Source organism: Fomitiporia mediterranea (assembly GCF_000271605.1).
Source record: "Fomitiporia mediterranea MF3/22 unplaced genomic scaffold FOMMEscaffold_3, whole genome shotgun sequence".
NCBI lineage: Eukaryota > Fungi > Basidiomycota > Agaricomycetes > Hymenochaetales > Hymenochaetaceae > Fomitiporia > Fomitiporia mediterranea.
This window is the reverse complement of record NW_006760388.1, coordinates 1,793,550-1,814,568: the sequence shown is the minus strand read 5'-3', so window position 1 is coordinate 1,814,568 and position 21,019 is coordinate 1,793,550. Positions and strand designations below refer to the sequence as shown.

Sequence of the window (21,019 nt, the reverse complement as noted above, 5' to 3'; positions counted from 1 at the left end):
TCTGCTCAAAGAATGCCTTAATCTCGCGACAAACTATTGGTACGGCTTTGCTAATAGTTTCATCTGTCCCTGCAAATGTGGCACGGAGAAAGTTGAGCCTCTGCAAGCTCTGAATAAGTATGACTGATGTTATCCTTGAAGTAATGGTAGACGCACATTACGAAGAGGAACTTGTCCTGACATTTCATTGTCTCTAAGAATGGCAAAGGTCTTTGCAGGCATTACGACAACGCCGGAATCAAATATTCTCTGGAATAGCTCATCGTTCAAAGCCTCAACGTTCAACTGTGACTCGCTTTCATCGACGTTGCTAGCCTTATGAAAGCGCGGGTGGTTCTCGTAATGCAGCTCGATCCAAATGAACATACCCGCGGATGGGGATTCTGCTGTGGCATACGGACAGTCACTCATCTCTTTGCGAAAAATGCTCAAGAACAGATCACGTCGTCGCTGATAATCAACACAGAGACTGCTGACCCATTTCAAGTACCCGTGCATTCCCCATCCACTTTCGCTGAGCATCTCAGCCATGAATGCTTGTCCGATACCGTGCGGATGCTGTGTCGAGGAGTCGGTGAGGACTTCCAGCTTGTGCGCGAACATCTGGTTACTCGTGAGCCAACCTAGACGCATTCCCGGAAAGATAATCTTGCTGAAACTAGCCGGCAAGTTTAGAAGGCTTTGCCACTTTACACATCTTAATGGTCCTTCCTACCTGTCAATACGGATAACTCTCCCCTCCGTGTCCATGGAAAGAAATGTCGGCGGAAAAGTACTCAGGAACTCCTTCACGTCGAACTCTGTGTTGTTCGCCTGAGCTGTCTTATCATACTGCAAGAAATAATATGGATCTGGAATCATAATATTAACTGGGCTTCAAAATCGGGGCAATTGGGGACTGACCATCCTCGAGGATTATGACATCGTGCTCACTGGCGATGCGATAAATCTCGCGCCGCCGAGCAGCACTGAGTGTTCCCCCAGTCGGATTCTGGCCCGATCTAATGTGGAGGTCAGGTAAACTACTCACTATAGGAACAAGCATGCCCACGGTATAGTATAAAGAACATGCGGCTTTCGTCCTCTCGCCTTCTCATCCCACGTTTTAAGGATCATCTCCAGCACGTCTGGGAGTATCCCCTCTTTGTCCATACGCACCGGAACCCAAATGATACCCTGTGCAAGAGGCGCATTCGTCATTCCTGGGAATGAAAATTCCTCTACAAGAAAATTATCTCCTGGACTTCCAAGTAGGCGAAAGCACTTTGTGAGAGCATCTGCGTTTCCCAAAGTAAGGGTAATCGCCATTTCTGCTGATCCGCTATGTGGATCAACTCCAGAAGGCCAATGGACGAGTGTATTAAATTCAGCGAGTATTTCACGAAGTTCAGATAAACCTGCGCCTGCTCCATATTGCAGAGCAGATTGAAGCCTGATTGCACACGGCTGATCTCTGTACGACGACAAAGTCTGTACCGCATCGTTGGGTATGGAGCCTGAGGTAGCAGCCGCGGTCCAAGATTGAACCGGATCACCGGTCTGCAGGGTGGGCACTTTAAAGTCGATCTGAGAGATGGGGTACAATGAAGGATGTGGGTCACCTGCATTAAATAGATTCAAGTTTAAGTTCTATAAAAAAGTCTATCACTTCATTTTCTTACCATTTGCAAGACTTAGCATATTTTCTCTGGTCTGCGCGAGCTTCCATATTGCCTTCATTGGATTCTCCAATCTTTTGTGTGCTTCATTTGATAGATGCCCTTCTAGTGTCTTGTAGCGTATGTCGTACGCCATTCTAATGTCACTGTGCTAACGATTGTTTGTACGAATGACTCACCGAGTCATGCGAGTGCTTATATGGATAATGTCTTTCTATAGTCTCACACTGATCCCATCTATTAAAGTTCTTACTGATCGTCGTGCCATTACGTAGAGTAGTGAAACGACTATTAAGAAGGCGGTAAGAAGTAAGAGGTCAATGTAACGATAACGTATGCTTGATTGCTAGTGGATAGAATACAATGACTATTTTGACAAGAGAAAATGTAATGAAAATTGTTGCCAGCGATGCGGTAGGAACATGATTAGAATATTGCAAATAGCGACATCCAAGGGCGTAATAAATGCGAAACTAAAAAAAATGCCTAGAAGCGAAGAACGAAGAGACAATAAAGGTACATTCACAATACAAGAAAGCAAAGTATTTTTTCTCCGGGGTCCTTGACACGACGTGATTATGAAAGCAATTGCACTCATCGGTATTCCTTGGCGATCCTCTGGAGTTCTTCGACAACTTCTGTCACCGTCGGACGCTGCTGAGGGTCATGGGCCCACATGCGTTCAATAAGTTCGACAATGTCTGGACACCATAGTTTCCGTAAACCCGATAATGATGGTCTCTGGCGTTTCTGCCCGACGATTTCGTAGATAGCGTGCTCATTCATACCCTATGAAGGAGTTCAGCTGTATCACACTAATACGTTAAGATTATTCTTACCTCCCAAGGAAATTTGATATTCGGGTTGTGCCATTGCAATATTTCCCAATAAACACAGGCACAGGAATACACATCAACCTTGTGATTGTACTTCGGGTGCGCTACCCACAGCTCTGGGGCCTGCCAATTGACTGTTCCCACAAGGCTACGAACCATGGACCGCGTTGACTGCTTGACTTTCGCCAGACCGAAATCAGCGATCTTTGCAGTGCCTTTCGACGTGATCAGGATATTTGAAGACTTGCAATCCCGGTGAATAACCGAGGGTTTCCTGTTGTGAAGGTATTCCAGTCCGCGAGCAATGTCAAGCATCAAACTCAACTAGATGACTCTCATAAAGATCGGCTTCGTAGACTGCTTATAAAGGGTACTTACGACTTTGTATAAGGAGGGCGCCGGTACGTTTCGAACGTAGTCAAATAGATCGCCGTTTGCGCACAGTTCACTAACGATCATGACTGGGGTCTCCTTTGTGTTCTCGGGAATACTGACTCCGAGCTAGACGAATTCGTAAACATAAGGACCACATACATGGCAGTGTCAAAAGGACTTACGAAGCGAACTATGTTAGGATGGGCGAACTCGGCTAACAGCTTCAGCTCCTTTATATCCACTGCAGACACAGTCAGATAATTATAACACCAACTGGAAATTTTACACTTACTCGGACTCAGCTGGTCTCGGAACTCGGCAATGGCTACTCTCCGACCTCTAAACTTGCCAATAAAGACATCTTTAAAACCTCCACTACCGATCTTCTCCAGTTTCGTCAACTTATCGGGAGGAATCTCCCGGTCCTCCAACCCAAGGGTCTCTAAATCAAGCTCCAAGTCTTCTTCTTTCTTATCTTTCGAAAGAGGCGGGGTAACTGGCTCGTCCTCATGAATACGATCGGACCGCAGAAGCACGGGAGGGGTCGCGCTGCTACTTTTGCTGTTGCTGCGGGTACGCCTCCGCCTACCATTCGCTTTCATGACAGACGGTGGACGAGCGGTGGAGGTTGATGAAGGGCATGGCGTCATGTTTTCTTGACTATCGCGCCATTCTAATAGAGCCTGTGCTAGCTGGGGTTTCGTGCCGTCCACGTCAAGCTCTCGTGTCTCGCACAAACGGACGAGATCGTCTCGACGCAGGCGGACAAGGGTCTTCTGCGTAGCCGATGTTAAATCGAATTCTGTTATGACGGCAAGTAAGATATAGTGTGTGTAGTGCCAAAAAAAATGAACATACCATCTTCCATTACTTCATCATCGTCCTCGTCAGGCATTTCCTCATCTGCCTCAACATCCTCACCCTCGCCAGTCTCAGACTCCTGATCAATGTCAATCTCAGAGCCCGACTGCTCTTCTACCTCCTCCGATCCCTCCTCGCTGCTTCCCTCTATAGCGACATCTTCTCCAACAATCTTGCCGTTCCGCAGTATCCGAGGCTCTACAACATTCTCTTCTCCTCTCTCTATGTGCTCTTCTTCCTCGCTGCCGTCAATAGACACGGATGCTTCACCTTCAGACTCTTCGACACCACTATCTTCCCCGTCTTCGTTATCCTGCTCAACCTCTTCCTCTTCCTCATCATCGCCATCGCTTGGAGGAGTATGTGTTTGTAGTCTCCGAGATCTGAGACGCCTCTTCATTGGAGTTCGCTGTTCCTTTCGACGATTTTGTCGAGGTTCAGGGCTGCCAAGCGGAGAAGGCGAACTGTCCAACTCGTCAACTTCATCATCAACGGCATTGCCTCCACTTTCATCACCATCACTTTCGGTTGCGGTACTGTCCTCCTTTAGGCTGCCGATTCTGCCTTTAGCCTTGCGCATTGGTATGACCCGCTTTGTGAACCCTTCCGCTTCAGCGATGCTCTCTTGCGAGGACACGCTATCAAGACGTTTCGAGCCCTTGGACCGTAACCGACGTGGAGACGGGTTACTAATACTACATTGAGAGGATAATAACTCTTCATGATGTCCAGCACGCATGTCGCCGTTGTCTTGAAATTCTACGTGTTTTGCCCTCACCTGCCTTGAGGCACCCGAGCCAGATGCTCCCTTTACGCGTGAAGTTGCCAGGGAAGAAGAGTCGTTTGAATCGGCCGAAATGGTTCGTGAACGGAGTCGAGTAGCGGGTGGTGATGGCAGCGAATAAGAAACAATAGAACCTTGAGGAGAAGATTGATTGGAGGTAGTACGGCGCCTTCTGAGCAAAGAGGATCAAGCATGATATCTATTCCAAAGGTCGATTGACATACCTTGAAGAGCCGTTCAATAGAGTGGGGTGAGATGGGCTCTTGACGTCTTTGGATATGCGTGCACATTTCTTTTGTTGGTTTGATTTTTGAGAGCTATCGTTGGTCCCTAACGAAAGGGACCTTCCTAACGCAGCGGCAGTTCGCTTGACGGTGCGTCCAATCTCTTGAACTGTTGATCGCCGACGCAGAGGACTTTTTAAGGACGTATGTACCGCATCTGTCTCTTCCCCACCGCCATCGTGGCCCTCATCTGTAGAGTATCCACCGTCTGTCTTTCCCGGAGGAGAAGAAGGGGGAATGTCTTCTTCGTCAACACGGGAAGAAATAATGGACGATATCAACTCAGACTTCGTCAAGTCTTCCGTTGAAGTCGTTAAACCAGCGAGAGAACAAAGACGGGCAAGTTCATCTTTTCGAAGACGTTGGAGCTCGCGAGAGTCTGCTTGGTGTATTAAATATTCATCCGCTGCGCAAAGTCAAAGTCAATATAAAAGAGGCCAGGAAGAGAGTAGATGCTCACGGTCGTCCAATAAAGCCTCATCCTCATCCGACAAATCCGAACTCCAGTTCTGCGGGGCTTGTACAGCATCGTCCACGTCCATAGAGTGATTCGATACCAAATCCTCCTCACTTGAGTCGTTTTGCGAGCGCTGTCTCTTGAATTTGCCAGTGGCACGTGAGCCACGGGTGTGGATATGGATGTTTTCGTTTGCGCCGCCTAAGCGCTTCCGCTTGGACCCGACCTGAACATCGGACGACGCGTAACTTGCAGCATCGCGGGTCCTGACCGGGGCCATGAGATGCGGGCGCGAGGGAAGGCGGCGCAAATTGATATGCAGAGGAACGAGAACCGGACGCGACGCGAGAGACGCGTTCGAGACGTGAACAGCGTGGGAACTGAGCGGCCCTTTGAGTTGAGCGCGTTTTGGAGAATGACGAAGAGTATAAGTACGCCGTGCAACGACGCCGTAGCGTGAAACGAGATGCGAATCTAGTTTCCGAGGCGGCGTTCGCGAACGCTGCTGGGCCATGAACGGACAATGACCAGATCGCGAGTTGCTTTTGGCCTGCACCAGGTGGGTGGCGAGATGACGATAACTTGGACAGCCAGTTAGATGTCCTCGTTAACGGTGCACATAAGCCCAGAAGGCGGCAGAGCAAGCTCTGAAGTATTGATGGAGGGAGTGTTGTGGTCGACGAAAGTCCTGTGTCGTCGCCGTTGACGTTGAAGACGAGATGAACCAAGCAGGAGCAAACATTATTTTCGCACCCGCCACACTGGATTATCTAATCAGACGTGACTGATGTCGCTTAGTAAGGGATGGATTACGCAGATCACGGCGATCGGGTTAAATATGATCTCCGCCTCAACTTTGCGCAGATTAACGAAGCTTGCCTCGAGGCAATCGAACCAGCCACATTTCTTCCTAGCATTTATATTTTTGTGTTAAATTTCCCGCGGTGAGTCTTCCAGGCCTGTATTCTGCTAATCAGGTGACTGCGCATATATGCTGCCGACGATTACTCGTTCTCGTCCTGTATCTTTTCTCCCAAAGCCACTATCATGCTCCTTAGATTCACCCAGGCCGATATTCTCAACACTGACCTCGTTGATGCGGTTTCAGGTCACCCTAAATACACCATACTCACACGGGCCTCGTATATACTTGGAAAGGACGATGTCATCGTCGACGTAGCTGCCCGCTCTACATCGATTGTCGACGCAAAAGGATTTACCGTAGCTTCAATTGAATGGACGGGCAAGGATAAAAAGTCGGGTGGCCTGGTCCGTATCATGGGCAGGGAGCCGATAAAGCTCGCGGAGCTATTTGGTGGCTGCGATAGTGTTAATGCAGCGTACGTTGTTGAGCAGCATCATTTCCACTTTGGTTCATAAAGTAATCTAACATCATTTAATATATAGAATGTGCAGCCTCATAGTTCCTACCCGACTGGATTATGTCTGGGTAGCAACTCGTAATTCAATTACAGTTAGCTCCAGTTGTACTATTTCTATTACAGTAAGTGCTGACCACGACTGACGCTAGGTCCGTGATGTCGACTGCAGAGCCGTTGTTTTAACGTACCATGAGCGATGCATACAGTTGGGCAATAATTTGTCGCCGTCTCTCATCCCCAAAGTTGGCAACGATTATCTCGAGATACAAGATACCTCTGAGAACGTAATTGCCGAACTACTCGGTAAGTTGATGGAATTGCTTCTGGAAGTATAATTAATTTAACACCTTTACAGTCGGCTTCATCTTCGTGAATATAATGCGGAGGAAACGGTTTGACCTTCCCCTCTACCAGTTCCCTCTTGTCGATGGATACGCGAAGGAACGTCAGTCTCTTGGATGCATACTTACTCATATGAAAGAATCACTAGCGCGGAGAACGATCAGTTTCCGACGGAATACGCTCTGACTTATTCGCATCTACTTCATGGCGGGAGTGTACTGGATGTATTGGGCGAAATTATAGTGCAATTAACTACTTGTAAGATAGTTGTCAAGCAGAAGAAGAAGAAATGATACTTTTCTCGTAACTTACGTGGCTTAGTCTAAACCTGACCATAGAATGAAGGTTTCCCAGATGCAAATAGAGCCTCGAGCGTGCCGTGACAGACCGTGTTGTAACCCGTAACGGCCAGTGTATCGCTACTTACTCGAGTGCCGTGTCACTTCTCGGTCTCCGTACACTCTCTCATCAGTATGTCCTCCGTCGAAACACTTCTTACGGGCAGTCGCTTCGATTACTTAGACACACAAATTGGCTGCATGGACGTGGACGAGCTCGATGGGAGTGCTACGCTCTTGGACTCGGACGCCTTCGTAACAAACGGCTTACTAGCGGAGCGGCGGATTGAAGACAGACCAGGTGAGTTTTCCGATACCGCACTCTCATCACTGTGGTCAATATACTAATACAACTACAGAGGAGCGAATGGGTCCTTCTTTCAAAACGCCCCAGGAGGAAGTGGACATATTTACGTCGAACGGGTTGCTAGACGATATGAAAGATGTAACAAGCGTCTCGCAATCCCTTTCTTCACTAAACGCAGACTTTACGTCAAATGGGCTGCTTGATACGCTACGAGATAACATCGAGATAAGCGAGAGTGCTGATCGAGCTTCAGAGACGTGTGAGCGAAAGAAGCCGAGAGCCACACCCGTTGAGTCCCAAGGTACGCGTTTTTCTTGTTGAACACTAACGTCTCCAACTCAGTTGCATCGGAATAGACGAACTGCCATCCCTGAGCCAAATTCTGTATCCTAATGGTCGTGGACGACACCAGGTTCCTTGTAAAGAAGCTCAACCACCAAGCAGGTCGAATATTTCATTTTTATCTGGTTCAATTGCAGCAACAACATTTGATGGCAAGGGCATTGTTTTTGAGAGGAGGACCAAAATCAAATCATGCACAGTAGGTTCTGCTAGACATCGTGGTGGTCGACTTCTATGAATGTGTTTCGATGACTCTAGGTGATGGAAGGTCAACAATTTGGGAATTTGCTTGAACGACCCGTGCACAAGCTCAAAGACCAGCTTTCGGAGATAATGGTAGAGAAGCTCACACATCCGTAAGTTGTGTTTATTTTCTGTCTATTTATCCTTTCTTAAGGGCTTTCCCAGTGAACCAGGTCCCTCTACATCAACAATACTCAAGCCAGTGGATAACGAGCTCTGGGTGGATCGATATCGTCCCTCTCGATTTATAGATTTACTGGGAGATGAGCGTGTTCACAGAGACACGATGTCATGGTTGAAAGAATGGGATCATTGTGTCTTTGGGAAGAGAAAGGCAGTCAACAAGCACAGAAAAGCTAATAATAATACAGGTTTCAATTCGGTAAGTCATAGAAGTAATAGTATATAAGCAGAAAGTATTAAAATGGTTTCAAGGAAAACCAATACGAGGATGCGTTCCATAGACCGCGAGAAAAGGTAGGAAATATGGGTATTGACTTCAGCGTCTGTCTTCCTCATAAACCTCGCGCAGCTTCTGCTTCTCTCCGGCCCTGCTGGATATGGAAAGACAACACTCGCCCATGTCATTGCGCGTCAGGCAGGTTATGAGGTGATGGAAATCAACGCCAGGTAAACGGCTTACGACTATACTTAATGATTCTGTACCTCATGCATATGCAATAGTGACTCTCGTTCGGGTCAAGTAATCGACGATCGAATACGACCCACCCTAGAATCTGGTTCAGCAGTGGGTAGTAAAAGGCCGGTTTGCGTCGTCATTGATGAGATCGACGGTGCGACTGGTTCCGGAGAGAACGTGAGCTTTATGCGTCATTTTTCCGGGTGGAAAACAAACTCAAAGCTGCTTGTAGACTTCGACCTTTATACACAAACTTATTGGCTTGACGTTTGACAGTGCAAAGAAAGGTTTGATCAAAAATTCTTGCTTGTCTAACAGTGATACTGATTACGAGTTTTCGTAGGGCGGAAAAAAGACAACAATGCGAAGCGACCTCTATTGCGACCTATAATATGTATTTGCAATGACCTTTACGCAGCTTCGTTAACGAAGCTTCGCCAACATGCCCGAATCATACGTTTCCAGCGTCCTGCCGATGCTTTCCTCACCAAGCGGCTTCGATCAATATGCGAAATGGAAGGCCTTCGCGCAGAGTCTCGCGCTTTGACGACGCTTGTCGGCATTGCGAGGGGTGACATGCGAGGATGTCTGAACACGCTTCAGGTAATACGCCGTGTTTCTAATTACGTTGTACAAACGATTCACTTGTTTTGCAGTTCGTCAAAGCCCGTCAACAAGAGGTCACGGAATCTGTTATCCGTGCTGCTACTGTAGGCATGAAAGAGGGGGACTCGTCGTTCACGTCTGTCATGAGTAGCTTATTTTCCCCGCTTGCGAAGAAGCGCGTGAAGGAGCTCGGCATGTCCGAGTATGACGAGAGTCGATATGTCAGTCGGCTGAGCGCAGATATTGATACTACTGGGTCAGCGGACAAAGTTGCATTAGGTTTGTGGCTGGGCTCCCAGTTGTTGCATCGACGGTAACCAGCACTTACCCATCTTCTTTCTACAGGTTGTTTTGAGCATTACGCGAATCTGCGACATTACGAGGCATCATTATCAAGGCATGGCAAGGCTGCCAATTGGCTAGTGTCATTTGACTCACTTTCAGGAGCTATGCGTTCCGAGCGTGAATACAGTTTGATGCCGTATCTTTCATACTCCCTTGTTCCCTTCTATGCATTATTCAATGAACGAGGCGGATCAAAAGTCGAACGGCCGAAAGCAGATTGGGATGTATGTGCTTGCCGTTCTCGTTATGTTTCCGTTTCACTAATCGAGTCATTCTGCACCAGGCCTTGATGAAGACACGAACAAACGAAGAAATATATAAGTCACTTGCGAAATGTATTCAGTCTGCGGGACAGCGTTATGCAGGGTTAAGATATTTCCTGTCAAACGAAATCATGCAACTCGAACTCGCGCCCTACATAAACCGCATCTTATCTCCTCCGATGCGTCCTGTGAGTGCGGACAGTTTTCAATTACTGCGACACCCCTAACAAATGGTAAAGGTAAATAGACAGGTCACTAAGCCCCATGAGCGGGCGCTTCTCTCGCGACTTGTCGATATTATGGTTGCTTTCGAACTACGTTTCGTACAGGAAAAGGCGGAGGATGGTCAGCTTACATTTAGACTGGAACCGTAAGCTCGTTGCAGTGTCTCCCTGTGAACCCGCCTTAATAATTCGACATATTAGACCGATCGACGCCTTCATAACTTATGACGGAAGGCGAGCGTCAGACATCGCCGTCCAGCGTTACGCTACCAGACAGGTCATTGCAGGAGAGGTTTGTCACTTTCGATGAGGTCGTTGTGCATGTTAATAACATCATGGCATACCAGATTGATGCGAAGTTGATTGCGCGGCACGCCGAGGTGATCGAACGAGGCAAGACAAAAACTTTCGGAATGTTCAAGTACGTAGTAGCCCGAAACTGTAGCCCGATATTGGCTTAATTCTGCTCGTAGATCGCGCAAAGACACCGGCGGCGATCATGGGGAAGACGGAATTAACTACACAGGCAGCTCACCTCTCGGCAAGCGGAAAGCAGACATGTTAGACATAGCCGACAGGGTGTGTTTAGCTTGTCCCGCCATCGTGTACAAACTTGCTGACCCCTTCCATCCAGCCTCCAGTCGATTTCTTTGGGCGCCCCATTACCGTGCCAGCCGCACCAGTATCCAAGAAAAGCAAAGACACTGGATCCATTCTCGTCAGTAAGCCAACCGAGAAGAAATTCAAGGTATCGTATCGCTATAATGAGGGTAATTCCGCTGCTGTGCGGCGTCCCGTGAAAGTCTCGTCATTATTGTAGTTTGTTCATTCGCGCAAGCGGCTTACGCCAGTGACAATGATTGAAGTGCATTCATATTGGAAATAGACATGTAAAGTACATAAATACGTAAACAAGTCGTTAATTTAAGCCATCAGACGAATCCGAACAAGTTATGCATTATAGACTCTGCTTGCCCACTCCTACGGAGCTTCACAGTACGTAGCGATATTCGAGGTTCTGTCTGTCTGTTAGATCCAAGAATGCCTTGTCGACTTTCTTCTTGACCTCCGCGCCATTCTCGTCTTGTACGACGATGTATACGTCCTCGTATGTGGATTCAGATGCTTGCCTCTCACGAAGGCTATTTTCTCGTGCAAGGTAGAAGCGTATGATCAAACTAAGAATAGCCACTACACCATTGCATGCTATGATGATGGCCCAAGGAACGCGATTACTATTATTTTGTGGTCAACTGGCGATCAAACTTCAATAAAGAATGGTGATTACCGAGGCTGGTACTGTCCCTTCCACATTTCAGGACCAGCTGCATTGCCAATGGAATACGCGATAAGAACGATAGCGTTCGTTGAGATTCGCTACAATTTCCTCGTTCAGCACTATTCAGCAGAGTCTTGTTAAGTGCTTACTTTACTGTGTCCAGCGGTGACACTATTTACCCATCCAAGGAGGACAGGGAGGATACCGTTTCCAATTACTAATAATATGCGGGTATTCATTGTCAATACCTCTGTCTTGCAAATGAATAGGTGGAACTTACGTGCAGTCCAATATGAAAATAGAAGCCCAATCTTGTTAGTGAACGGTAATGTGACCACAAGGATTCCTCCGACGACAGCGGGAATTGTCCACAGACTGACTACGATAGATCGTCCGTTTCGCATGACTGAAGCTAACTTCGCCGAGCCATATATTGCGAGGACTATATAACCACAGGTTAGCACGATCGTTGCAAAGCTACCGTATTAGAAAAGTACGCACTAACGACCTGAGAAGGAATGGCGAACTTTAATGATGCATTTACGAAAAGGGGCGAAGAACGACTTACAACTCCGTCGACACAGCCAAGCAAAGTCGTTTGGATCTGGGTAAACCTAGAACCTCGCTTGAGTAAATAATCAAGGTAATTTTCAACGCAAATTCTAACTGACCCAAACATCTTGACGATCAATTGGCGCTGGTTGGTCAACTTCATCGAAGTCAATGCTCATGCCATCAATGAGAACTAAAAGGCCACCCACGGAGTTCTGGATTTGACTTTCAAACGGAGTAACGTTAATGGCCTGTACGACTGAATTAGAATAGAACACCTACTTCAGAGCAACTATCAGTGAGAAAAGCCATGTCTTCGGATCTCGCAGGGCTTCATAAAACCTACCGAATTCTATAAGTATATATATAATTTTTTAAATGAAAGGAAATTTTTGACGTACTGATTTAACTTGAAGTGCTTGTTCTCAACACCTGTCTGGTTTGATTTGATTCGAAGCACGGCAAGACGCTTATCTTCTTCGCTCAGGAACTTCGCGTTCGCAGGGGAGTCCGGGAAGTAGAACCTGATGGCGCTGGGTGAGCTTCTTCGGCCATTCACGAGGAATAGCCCGAACATACCAGAATAGAACGGATGTGATGAGCGTGATTATGCCAGTAATGATCATGAGCCTGGTGAATGAAACTTAATTGGCTACACTTATGAAGAGAAGATTCATCCAACCATTGCCACGGCTCAAAATTTTCTGTCTTCGCGTGCAAAACTCCGAAGGCAATGAAGCCAAGGATGATCACGGCCGAACCATTCATAAGAACTGAATGATGTGAAGACGTCAGTGACAGTGAGTTATTCACCGCAAATGAGGTACGAACACCAGTAGCCAACACGAAGGGTTTGTTCCGCGTGCGTATAGAACATTGATGTAACGATGAGGAAGCCTTGCGGAGAAATGTTCATTAATAGTCAGCAGAAGCACAAGCCGAAAATAACTGCACGTATACAAACCTGCTGTGATGGCTCCCTCACACATTCCAAGAATGAAGCGACAAGCAAAGAGGCCGCCGAAGTTCTTACATGCAGCAGTTGCGCACAATGCGACAGACCAAATGAAAATGTTGATGCTGAATGCAGTTCAGTGAGAAATAGGTGTTTCAGTAAGAACTAGCTATATGCACCTCATCCACTTGCCCACGGGGAAATACTGCAGTGCAAGGTTTTGTGGGTACTCGAATACGAGGTAACTTAGGTAGAATATTGTCCCAAGCCAATTGAATTGGTTCTGCGAAAGATGTGTCGATGTACTGGAGACAGCTCGGATCAGTCACTATGAAACGGATGGGGCGAACGCCGCACTTTAGACCCAGAACAGCCGACTGACCGAGGGCTGTCTTGTCAGCAAATTGCATCCTAGAAGAACAATAGTGTTTGCAAAGCATGACGATGTTTGCATGAACCTATAACATACAAGTATAAAACTGATAATAGTCTAAGTAACGTAGATGGAGCTAGCACACAATGGTGAGACTCACTGCACATCAATGGCATGAGATGCCAGTCTATTCTTCTCCTGGAGAATTATTGGTCGGTGTAGGCGTCATTGAGCAGTGTGCAAGAGGAATAACAAACCTTATTCGCAAGGCATCCTCTTCGGTAATCGTTTCGCCGTCGCCTCCCGCGGCGACACGGGCGGCAACATCAACATCGCTAAAGTCTGCGGTAGTCGGAGAGAGTTCTTTCTCCGAGTTTAAACCGCTAGAGATACTTGCTTCCTTAGACATGGTGAATTAAGCCAGGAGGAATATGCAAGTCAAGTGGACCCGGGGAGGCAAAGGGGCGAAAGACACTGGAAAGTCCGAAAGTCCGGTGGAGACATGCTTTATATGCAGCTGAGTAAATTTGAAGTCGAGAACCCGCGGCTGGTGAAACGAATTTCGAAAACATCCATTGATCGATCGCGTAAACATTTCAATACATGCGATAACGAACCTTGTCCTTGCAAACTCCGAATAGCCCATTATAGACCGTTTTGCACAGCGAGTGGTCTTGACATGAACAAGACAGCGACATTAGGAATGGCGCACTAGCATGTGGATGATGTGATGAACAGGAACTCCGTCCAGCTCATCATCAGGCCAAAGGAATACTTCTCGGTTTGGCTACAAAGAAGCCGATCGGCGTATAGTTTAGATGCCATGACATCTCTTTTGGAGAATCGGTGGTTCAATACCTTCCAGGAACGAGATAAACGCTGAGCTGCGAGAACTGAGCAGACGAGAAGCTGGCATTACAATCTTTCTGTATCAACTTCACTCGCGGTCAGAGACACGCCCGAGATAGAGTTGAAATCTTTCCAAGTAGTGTTAGCCTGTTAGGCGCTGGGACCTGTGTCTCTTTGCTTCTATGCTCGCATGCCGTGATTAGCGAATCTCCAGGCTAGAGGCTAGCGATGCAATTACTCATAAGCTTGTGCAATAGAAACATCCGGGACCTAGCACTCGTAAGTTTAAAAAGCGTACCAAGTTCCATGGAGTCCGGAGGGACCACACCACCGCCCTCGGTCCATAGTGCTCCGCATCGTTGTTTCAGTTGCCCACTTAGACCACTGTGTTTTGAACTTTGTTAAGACTATAGTTGCTGAAGTCCGGTCCTGGTCCGGTCCGGGCATACTTCACCTGGACTCAGGACCGGACCAAATCTGCGGTCCGGGAGTGTCCCGGACTGGGGACCGGACCTATGTGGACGGGTAGTGGACCGGACCCAAGTTCCAGTCCGGTTCTGGACCGGTCCATAACCGGACCTGAGAGAAAAAAATTTAAGAGATGAGTTAGAGTATTATTCTTTGTATCTAAGTACAAAAGTAATATATTTTTGTATATACTACATAATCTACAGACTAGACACTGTAGTGGTTTTCCTGACGCAATTCTGAGGCTTCGGCGCGAGCCTCGCGACACGAGTCCTGAAGCTGGACTACAACTGCCTCTAAGCTGGTTACTGCGATTTACGGACACTTAGTTGTCGGAACATGAATATTTAGGTACTTAGCAGCAGACGGACCTGTCTCTTCGAGGGTGGTAATATAGTTGGCACGGCGTGCACGGAAAGCAGCCTGAGCGTCAGCGTTCTTCTTCTTTCTGAGAGTGATTTCGGACATCTTGTCTAATTTGTCGGGGGCAGGGGCATTGGCTGGCTGCTTGACTGGGGAGGGCGGCTGGGACTGCGGCGTCTTTGGCATAGGACGGGAGAGGAGTGAATATACATAAAGGGAATAAATATTTCGGGAGACAATAACCAGATAGGAAGAGTCAAGTTTAGTAAGCCATACATTGAACAGTAAAGAACAGGAGTAAAGTCTTGCTTTGCTTGGACTGCCAGAAACTTGTAAAATGTACTATGCAAGTGCTAGCTAATATTCAAAGATCCTTAAAGGAGTATGATCTGTTTTAGTATAGTGAGCTAGAGATATGGGAAACGAGATTTGAGACATTAGTTCAGGTTATTCAGGTCCGGAGTCCAGTCCGGGTCCGGACGAGTCCATCGGTCCGGGAAATTTCTCAAAATGATGGACCCAGGACCGGACCTCTCCTGGACCCATGAGGACCGGACTGTAGAGGACCGGTCCATCAGTCCAGTCCTGCGTCCGGACCGAGTCCGAGCGGTCCGGGACCGGACATCAGCAACTATAGTTAAGACCGAACACATCAGGATCTGTTTATCAAGAGAGATGAGGCAGTCTGAATTCATGAACCTATTTTGATGATTGTATTGCCTTTCGCAGTTCGCATCCTCAATACTTTCGGTCCGTCTCTGGGCCCCATCGCAGGCAATGGTCAGTAAAATTCCTTTTGGTAAACGGCACTCCCGAAAAAGCGGAAGACAGCCATATGTCTTATAATTATTTAGATCGAATAAAGAAAGTCCAGAGTCACAAGATGGGAAAATTTGTAGCCAGAAGCCGCACGTGATTCCGGCATGATCGACGGATGCCAATCGTTCGCTCTTGTCAAATCCAACCAACTTGTTCAGTGACCAGTAACCTCGGGCTGCAGAACAGTCTGTTGAGCCCCAGTCCCCACACTTATCTTCGAAAACTGGCAGTGAGCCTGCTGATAACATTTGGCATTGATTAAGCCTGTGTGAAAGAATTACTTATCACCTTCCCAAGCGTATTGTGGCACACCTTCAAATTCGTTCACCAGAAAATCATAGAACGCGTTCCGGCCTTCCGAGGACATTTGTTGAGGTTATATCTACTTTGAAATAGTTACCTCTCGAGAACTTGAACTTATTGTACTATGGAGAGACCTGAGGAAACGAAGGAATGGGCGTTAGATCCCGAGTCTGAATATCGTTTCGAGTTGGATCCAAATACCACTGTGGCTATCAAGGTGTGTATTGTAATGCTTGAAAGAACGAACAGGGCTTGATTTATTCTCTGTCGAATAGCTGATAAGGGGCAATGCAGAGATATTCGGCGCGGAACTCGCAGAGGGCGCGGTTTACCTCTTCGGACTGGAGTGTAGGGCGGCTGTCTACACTTGGCAAGGTTGCACTCTCCAGATATGTCTTCTGCATGCTATATTTGCAACAAACCGATTAGTGTACTTAATGAAAGTTTCTTACTATACGTAACAGGACGACCCTCAACAGAATATATCTCTGATGAGACGCCTATGGCTGCATACATGAATCTTCACCTCGCATTTGAGCAAATGCGTGTTCGTGCGCTGAGCTCTGCGCGTGGCACACCGTTACCGACCGATTCTTCCAGTGTCCCCGACGGCCCACCACGAGTGCTTGTTGTCGGACCAGAGAACGCTGGGAAGACCACGGCATGTAAGATATTGGCGAATTATGCTGTGCGCACGGGACAGGGCTGGGCACCTATGTTCGTCAATGTTGACCCAGGTGAAGTAAGGTCTTTGTGTTCTCGGGCGTATTTCTTCTCTTATCCTCCTAATATGGCATATTCAGGGAGGTTGGACTGTTCCCGGAACTATATCCGCATGTCCAATTAGCACTCCCATTCCAACACAGACACCCGCGAACCCACTAGGATCAACGGCTACTTCAGCACCTGCGGCGTTATCATCATCTGCTCTATTACCTCTAGTATACTGGTATGGCCACGCGGAAGCCCGAGCAAACCCTCTGCTCATGGACCGACTTATCCGGAATCTCGGTGAGAACGTAACTTCAAGGCAGGATAATGGTCCGACAGGTGAGGTGGTCACCTTCCCCACTCCGCTAAAGTGTAATCATGAAAGCTTATGTTGTGCGTGGAATGAGTACAGGCAGGAGCTCCGGTATTATCGTCGATACGCCCTCGTCCTTCGCCACCGGACTTGCAGGGGTGCCTAATGACAAGAAATTTGCCTTAATTAGGTCTTGCGTTGACGCTTTTCACAGTGCGTGTATTCAAAATTTCTGTCGGTGATATCAATTAATGATGTCCGATTAAAAAGTCAATGTTATAATAGTTGTTGGACATGAGAAGCTAAATGTCGAGATGCAGCGTATGTTCGGTTCGTCACAGACCGTAATCAAACTTCCTAAATCTGGAGGGGTAAGCGCCAATCATATTAACATTCTCCGTCACTTTCTGACATGAAGAACAAGGTGGTCGACGTGGACATAGCATACCGAGAACGCGTGCACCGTTACCAGATCCATAACTACATGTACGGACATCACTTAACCCCTCCCTCGGGACTCTCCCAACAACCTACACAAGGTACATCCGAAGAATCTTCAGACCTTCTAGCCGACTCTTCCCGCCTTTCTCCTCTGTCCACTACGATCCCCTTCTCCGACCTCACGATCTACCGAATCGGTGGAGGTGCGATCGCTCCTACAAGCGCACTACCCATCGGTGCACAGCGTGCCGTAACGGAACTTCAACCTGTTCTCGTCGACCCCGCACAAAAAGGCTCTGGATTGTTGAACTCTGTTCTTGCTCTACTTGCCCCTCAGAACCCAGATGAGAACGAGAGGTATGATGAAGAAGTGCTCGATTTGGCTGTCGTTGCTTTCCTCGTGGTGTACGTTTATTATCTTCTTCCCCATGGCGAGGCACAGACTGCTAAACCTACGTCTTAATAATAGAACTGGAATCGACATGAGGGCACACAAAATGACCATCCTCATGCCAAGTCCTGGCTCAATAGCAGGCAGAACAGCACTCATGGGCTCATTTGAATGGCAAGACCAGTAAATTATCCGATGATGTACAGGTTGGAATGGCGCGCGGAAAACAAACAAAAGAACATCATTCCTCCAACTGCGTTTCGCACAGTGAATAGCAACAGATAGTCCGTTCTAAATAAGATATTAGAAATGCAGGAGACGATACAACCTCTTGCAACGTTTCTAAAGTACAGTTAGAGTCGTGAAATATCACGGCCCCATATTCCACTGTGTGCATTTGATGAGCTTCAGGGTATCCAAATTCAATTCTAAGCAAAGAAACCTACCGAATAATCCAGTCAAACATGAGCAACGCGCGCGTCCGTGACGAAACCTGTTCGCTCCAATACACGCTTCGCCATGCATACATCGCTGCGAGACCACCCATAAAGGTACGATTACCAAAATCAAATACAGCCGCGTTCCCAATGTACGCGAGACTGCCAAGGTGTGCGTAGCGGAATGGTCCGCTGACAGCTTCGTCAGTGAAGGGAATGTCGTTCGCTGCGAGAATGTCCTTTTGTCGTGCAAGCTTGGACAGCTTCTTGCCGATGTATTTTCCTTGCTGAGAGGCGACCTGGGCGGTCTGTAGCATGACTCGTGTTAGTTGATGTGGACTTCTAAGAATATTAAATACATACAGCCGGGAGAGGCGTTATCTTACTACTAATTTCTTGCAGAAGAAGTGCCAGCTCATTTAAATCGAGGCTGTTATCATTGTTCGTGTCGTATCGTTCGAAAAGGTCCCTGACTTTCTGTAAATGATTTTCGGTCATTGGCATGCGCTTTCGGATCTGCGCAGCTGGAGTGCAAATCAACTTAGCATGAGATTTGAGGCCGAACTGAAAAACTAGAGAACTAACCCATAATCTTCCACTCTTCAAGATCAATTTTCCCATCGTGGTTCCTGTCCGCATCATCGACCAGTTCCAGGAGGTGGCCAACAATATTGGTCTCCAGCTAGAAACGTGCTGAGTACTGAAAAATATCCTATGCATAGAAAGAAACATACCACACTAGCATCTCCAATTGCGTAAACTGTGCCTAACGGTGCTCCCTTGACACGTAACTGAGCGTCAACTTCAATCGCCTTGAAGTGCACCTGGTTCGGCAGAAGAGAAGAAACGCGACGGGTAAATGGGTTCATCGCGATACCCGTAGACCATAGTACGAAATTCGAGGGCATCTCGCGTTCTACAAGCTTGTTTCCGTCCTTAATTGTGTAAATAACTCTATCGCGTTGAATCTCTTTCACACTGCGCGCACAATTATTAATAACGCTTTAGCACAGCATCTAAAATATTTGTTCGACTTACCGAGCGTTGGTAATAACATTGACACCATCCCGGTTGAACTTGTTCTGAACCGACAACGTCAGAGAATACAAAACTCACACATTTTTCGCAAGCTCACCTCAGCATATTTGGAGATAGCTTCGGAATACTACAAGTGATATTAGAAAAGTATATAGAGGAAGTGATTTTAGTGCATACTGTGTTCAAGATATGCTCCCTTGACTGTATCAAGCTGATCGAAACCTCTTCTCGGCATAATTTTGGATACTAGAGACGGAGTGTTACTGAACTATGACATAATTACTTTGTCAATGTGCGTACGTAGTTTAAAATATCCTCTTGGCATAAGTCGTAGATTTCCTGGAATGGAGTATTTGTATTTGAAACTGTGACGCCAGGAAAGGATACACATACTGCAGCTGTTTCTACACCAGTCGGTCCGCCACCGCAAACGACAAAGCTGAGTAGGCGCTTCCGTTCTTCGGGAGTCGTCGTCGGTAAACTAGCAGTCTCAAAGTTGTCCGATATCCTGCGCCGAATTGCCTGTGCATCTGGGACCGTCTTCAATTGGAATGTATGTTCCAAACCGGTTACACCATGCGTAGTCGAAGTCGAGCCAACTGCGATGACAAGCTTGTCATACGGGACGTAGATATTGTGCTTCTCGCCATTTGGACCGGTCGTCTCCACCTCAAGCAGTCGCTCGCTCATGACGATGTCGACGGCTTTGCCGGCGATGTAATGTCCGTGTAAACGCGCGACAATTTTGCGAAGAGGTTCAATGAGACTGCGGACTTGAACAGTGCCGACGGCGGCAGCTAGATTACTTATTAAACATCTTCTGTTTGGTTATAGCAAATGGAAAGACATACACGGAAGAAGCGGTGTGAAGGTCGTGAACGTTTCCGGTGAGATTAATGTGACATGATATTGGCCAGACTGAAGAGAACTGAGAATACCCATAGCCTGCAATGAATCAAGTATTAAGTTAAATGTAGAACGCTCGATCTTTAAAAACATCGGAAAAACACGTACACCCCATCCTCCACCAACAATAACAAGCCGTGGCTTTGTAGACAGCTTTTTATTCACCTCATCTTCTTCATCGCTAACCAGCACTTTCGCGACTGGCAGCTTCTTCGGACCACCCGTTTCGGGGTGCAACGCAAGGGGATTCACCGGCACGCGATCAACATGTCTATCCGTATACGTGAACGCGTCGTGCAAGAAGATGGCCCCGCCAATGAGGAGCACACCCGCAGCGCTCGACGCGCCCACCATCGCTGACCACCATGCGACTTTCTTTATCCGAGCAAGTGCTGAAGGCTTAGATTGTGCATTCCCCTTGCCGTTTCCGTTTCCGTTCTTGTCCTCTTGCTTGCGCGAGGAGCTTGAACTCCATGCGCGTCGGGCGACCAGCGCGTCACGTACGCGTGTATTGTATGCATGTTGAATATTTGC

At 47.4% G+C, this 21,019-nt stretch overlaps 7 protein-coding genes across 7 annotated transcripts; 2 read left to right on the top strand and 5 right to left on the bottom strand.

The window, feature by feature from the left end:
* Positions 1 to 7: 7 nt before the first annotated feature.
* On the bottom strand, positions 8 to 1,758 carry FOMMEDRAFT_61360 (L-tyrosine:2-oxoglutarate aminotransferase; the record flags this gene model as incomplete). Its single annotated transcript, XM_007263792.1, has 6 exons — positions 8 to 100; positions 157 to 658; positions 716 to 851; positions 904 to 1,001; positions 1,052 to 1,601; positions 1,662 to 1,758. Coding segments are annotated over 6 exons (1,476 nt in total), but the record flags the coding sequence as incomplete, so codon positions are not given.
* A 494-nt stretch (positions 1,759 to 2,252) lies between these two features.
* FOMMEDRAFT_79070 (kinase-like protein) lies at positions 2,253 to 3,672 on the bottom strand (the record flags this gene model as incomplete). Its single annotated transcript, XM_007263791.1, has 5 exons — positions 2,253 to 2,447; positions 2,498 to 2,818; positions 2,873 to 2,995; positions 3,052 to 3,110; positions 3,162 to 3,672. Coding segments are annotated over 5 exons (1,209 nt in total), but the record flags the coding sequence as incomplete, so codon positions are not given.
* A 4,008-nt stretch (positions 3,673 to 7,680) lies between these two features.
* Positions 7,681 to 10,597, top strand: FOMMEDRAFT_103893 (P-loop containing nucleoside triphosphate hydrolase protein; the record flags this gene model as incomplete). The annotated part of the gene is made up of 14 exons (XM_007263790.1): positions 7,681 to 7,925; positions 7,981 to 8,165; positions 8,225 to 8,322; positions 8,375 to 8,591; positions 8,645 to 8,686; positions 8,742 to 8,839; positions 8,894 to 9,026; positions 9,082 to 9,136; positions 9,193 to 9,452; positions 9,506 to 9,734; positions 9,801 to 10,024; positions 10,084 to 10,251; positions 10,303 to 10,433; positions 10,489 to 10,597. The coding sequence occupies exons 1-14, from the start codon at positions 7,685 to 7,687 to the stop codon at positions 10,595 to 10,597; spliced, it is 2,190 nt and encodes a 729-aa protein (XP_007263852.1). The 5' UTR covers positions 7,681 to 7,684.
* A 681-nt stretch (positions 10,598 to 11,278) lies between these two features.
* On the bottom strand, positions 11,279 to 13,855 carry FOMMEDRAFT_132161 (membrane transporter; the record flags this gene model as incomplete). The annotated part of the gene is made up of 17 exons (XM_007263789.1): positions 11,279 to 11,522; positions 11,576 to 11,664; positions 11,716 to 11,783; positions 11,847 to 12,008; positions 12,128 to 12,180; positions 12,238 to 12,275; positions 12,328 to 12,343; positions 12,401 to 12,460; positions 12,520 to 12,642; positions 12,698 to 12,748; positions 12,801 to 12,891; positions 12,950 to 13,015; positions 13,083 to 13,198; positions 13,253 to 13,378; positions 13,431 to 13,484; positions 13,603 to 13,644; positions 13,704 to 13,855. The coding sequence occupies 17 exons, from the start codon at positions 13,853 to 13,855 to the stop codon at positions 11,279 to 11,281; spliced, it is 1,551 nt and encodes a 516-aa protein (XP_007263851.1).
* A 639-nt stretch (positions 13,856 to 14,494) lies between these two features.
* FOMMEDRAFT_153037 (uncharacterized protein) lies at positions 14,495 to 15,312 on the bottom strand (the record flags this gene model as incomplete). Its single annotated transcript, XM_007263788.1, has 3 exons — positions 14,495 to 14,517; positions 14,594 to 14,679; positions 15,083 to 15,312. The coding sequence occupies 3 exons, from the start codon at positions 15,310 to 15,312 to the stop codon at positions 14,495 to 14,497; spliced, it is 339 nt and encodes a 112-aa protein (XP_007263850.1).
* Positions 15,313 to 16,347: 1,035 nt separating this feature from the next.
* Positions 16,348 to 18,291, top strand: FOMMEDRAFT_166057 (Clp1-domain-containing protein; the record flags this gene model as incomplete). The annotated part of the gene is made up of 8 exons (XM_007263787.1): positions 16,348 to 16,465; positions 16,524 to 16,623; positions 16,713 to 16,990; positions 17,052 to 17,298; positions 17,372 to 17,485; positions 17,543 to 17,643; positions 17,697 to 18,118; positions 18,183 to 18,291. Exons 1-8 carry the CDS (start codon positions 16,373 to 16,375, stop codon positions 18,289 to 18,291), a joined length of 1,464 nt encoding a protein of 487 aa, XP_007263849.1. The 5' UTR covers positions 16,348 to 16,372.
* A 6-nt stretch (positions 18,292 to 18,297) lies between these two features.
* On the bottom strand, positions 18,298 to 20,941 carry FOMMEDRAFT_118925 (nucleotide-binding domain-containing protein). The gene is made up of 12 exons (XM_007263786.1): positions 20,594 to 20,941; positions 20,431 to 20,524; positions 19,973 to 20,376; positions 19,880 to 19,918; positions 19,757 to 19,825; positions 19,677 to 19,706; positions 19,580 to 19,623; positions 19,276 to 19,519; positions 19,127 to 19,223; positions 18,905 to 19,065; positions 18,551 to 18,849; positions 18,298 to 18,491 (listed from the first exon to the last, which is right to left on the bottom strand). The coding sequence occupies exons 1-12, from the start codon at positions 20,837 to 20,839 to the stop codon at positions 18,458 to 18,460; spliced, it is 1,761 nt and encodes a 586-aa protein (XP_007263848.1). The 5' UTR covers positions 20,840 to 20,941; the 3' UTR covers positions 18,298 to 18,457.
* Positions 20,942 to 21,019: the final 78 nt, after the last annotated feature.

What these genes read in the sequence shown, in the direction of transcription:
- FOMMEDRAFT_118925 (XM_007263786.1), bottom strand. Translation starts at nt 20,839, where the DNA reads ATGGTGGGCGCGTCGAGCGCTGCGGGTGTGCTCCTCATTGGCGGGGCC. An exon ending in CTGGTGTAGAAACAGCTGCA is followed by an intron (nt 19,919 to 19,972) that starts GTATGTGTATCC and finishes ACTCCATTCCAG; the next exon opens with GAAATCTACGACTTATGCCA. An exon ending in TGAAGAGTGGAAGATTATGG is followed by an intron (nt 19,066 to 19,126) that starts GTTAGTTCTCTA and finishes TTTGCACTCCAG; the next exon opens with CTGCGCAGATCCGAAAGCGC.